This window comes from Marmota marmota, unplaced genomic scaffold (genome assembly GCF_001458135.2).
Source record: "Marmota marmota marmota unplaced genomic scaffold, marMar, whole genome shotgun sequence".
NCBI classification, from domain to species: domain Eukaryota; kingdom Metazoa; phylum Chordata; class Mammalia; order Rodentia; family Sciuridae; genus Marmota; species Marmota marmota.
In genome coordinates this window covers 57,555,725-57,558,168 of record NW_026000037.1, presented here as the reverse complement: position 1 = coordinate 57,558,168, position 2,444 = coordinate 57,555,725, and the positions used below count along the sequence as shown (strand labels likewise).

Below are 2,444 nucleotides of genomic sequence, written 5' to 3'. Positions count from 1 at the left end.
CAGGCCCTTACCCGTAGGACGTGGTAGCCTTCCGTGCCTCCGCCTGGGATCTCGACGCTCTGCGAAGAGCCCATGGCGGCGGGCGATCGGTGTGGACTAGACGGACTTCTTGCTGCTCCCCGCCCCCAGCGTACCACCCGCTCCGCTCCTCCGCGTAGCACTTAGGACGTGGCACTCGCTGCCGCCCGAGAGCCGGGCCGCACTGCCCGCCGGGAGATCGTCGCCGAGGCAGCCGGGGCCTCTGAGACGCCGCAGACAGCGCCACCTGCCGCGAGCCACTGAGAGCCCACCGGCGGCGAGGAAGGGCGGGGAGAAGCCTATTTGTGCTCGCGAGAAAACAGTTCCTAGAGCCCGACTACTTGCTATAGGGCCCTGAGTTGGACAAAATTCATCTAGGCGCGTTGGCCTGGTTGCAGCTCCCCCTGGTGGCCAGTGACTGGCAAGGGCTACTGCAGGAAAGAGCAAATGCAAAATTCAAGGAGGTTCTTATACTCTGGGTGCACAAGACCTGTCTCAGATTGTACATCTGAGAGTAATACGTAGGATTAATACTAAGGCCGCTCCCAAAGAGCTATTAAGTATTACCCACAGCTGTACACAGGTTTATAAAGGAAAACATTCCTATTGTAAATTAGCTGTCCCAAGGAGTTATGGAGTCATGGAGTACCCACTGTTTGTTTATATCTTTATGTTTATATATGTTTGTGTGTGTGTGTGTGTGTGTGTATCTCCCCCGCTCAACCGCCCTGTGAGAACAAGATCAGAGGTGCAAATGGTGGGAAAACAAGTTGAGGGGAATAAGCTTATAAAATGGGCACACCATTTTAATGCTGACCCCCCCAACACGCACACACACACACACACACACGCACACACACACACTTCCTTTTCCAAGAAGCAATTTACCTGCAGCCCTAGTGGGTTAAGTGGACAGGACATGTCACATTCCCCAGCAAACTACCTGTTATCACAGGAGAAATGCAGGGTCAAAAGTAATGTTCATAAGAGGAAAATTTACCCAGAAGGGGAAGACTTTTGTGACCCTTTTCATAAACCAGATCCTGAAACTCAGAGAGATAAGTATAATTCCTCCTAACCATTAAATTTGTAAGAATTTATGGTTAAAAATTCAATTAGAATGAGGTCAAAGTGACCTAGAGGTGTCATGGCAGTGGGGACTTGAAAGTTTGGGGTCGTCTTGCTGTCAGTCAAAAGTTAAGAGGTGGACCTGGGTGGTACTCTCCAGAAACTTCTCTGGGATCTCCAATAAAACTGGAGTGCACTCAATAGATGAATGGATAAAAAAAAGTGGCATATTTACACAATGGAATATTACTCAGCAATAAAAGAGAATAAAATCATGGCATTTGCAAGTAAATGGATGGAGTTAGAGAAGATAATGCTAAGTGAAGTTAGCCAATCCCAAAAAGCCAAATGTCGAATGTTTTCTGTGATATAAGGAGGCTGATTCATAATGGGATAGGGAGAGGGAACATGGGAGGAATAGAGGAACACTAGATAGGGCAGAGTTGTTGGAGGGGAAGGGAGGGGGCATGGGGTTATAAATGATGATGGAATGTGATGATCATTATTCTCCAAAGTACATGTATGAAGACACAAATTGGTGTGAATATACTTTGTATAGAACCAGAGATATGTGTAATAAGAATTGTAATGCATTCTGCTGTCATATATAAATAAAAAAACTGCAGGAGTGAAGGAGAGACATGTTGTCCTCCTCTCTCTGGGAGGATCCACTTTTCCTTGAGAGAGTCCCTTTGCTTATCCATTTAAATAATCATGACTGTTACTCTGAGCAACATGTCTAAAATCTTTCTGACTTGATCTCAAGAATCAGGGTTTGAAGAGGAGAACATTCTTTGTGCTGCCTCAGTTTCCTGGAAGACCCCAGTCCTATAACACAGGGATACACCAGGCTGGGAAATTTGATTAGATTTCCTTGGACTTTCAATTCTCCCTTCTCTGAATTCTCCATTTTAGCTCCTTTGAGTAGCCAAGTTTGATTCATACTGTGTTGATCCTACTCTGTTGCTCCTTTCGCTCCTTCCATGTACTCTCTATGCCATTATCCAATGGTCAATCTGACCATCACCAATGGTGAGTCAACCAGCTGTTATCTATTTTCTGATGTTTTGCAATGTGAAATATGTGTTATCACCCATGAAGTATTCTAGCTCCAAATGTTGGTCATACTTCTAGCACAACTTTACTTAGAACCTCTAGTTTACAATAAATACAGAGGACAGACCAGCAAGTAAATGACATCCTAAGGATGAAGGTAAATACAGGATGTGGGCCTTTCTTCAGGACAACTGGCCAATTCTCTTCATTAAGTCAGAATCATATGAATGGAGGTATGCTGTACTAAAAATGACATTAAGAGAAAACTAAGACATGCATTGAAGGTCTTGCATTTGGGTCTT

The 2,444-nt window shown here is 45.1% G+C and overlaps 1 protein-coding gene across 1 annotated transcript in view; it reads right to left on the bottom strand.

The window, feature by feature from the left end:
* Positions 1 to 275, bottom strand: part of Gorasp2 (golgi reassembly stacking protein 2) — a 31,216-nt gene extending 30,941 nt beyond the window's left edge. The window contains exon 1 of the mRNA XM_015479306.2: positions 12 to 275. Coding sequence (XP_015334792.1) covers positions 12 to 74 — 63 coding nt within the window. The 5' untranslated portion in view covers positions 75 to 275. The remainder of the gene's footprint in view (positions 1 to 11) is intronic.
* Positions 276 to 2,444: the final 2,169 nt, after the last annotated feature.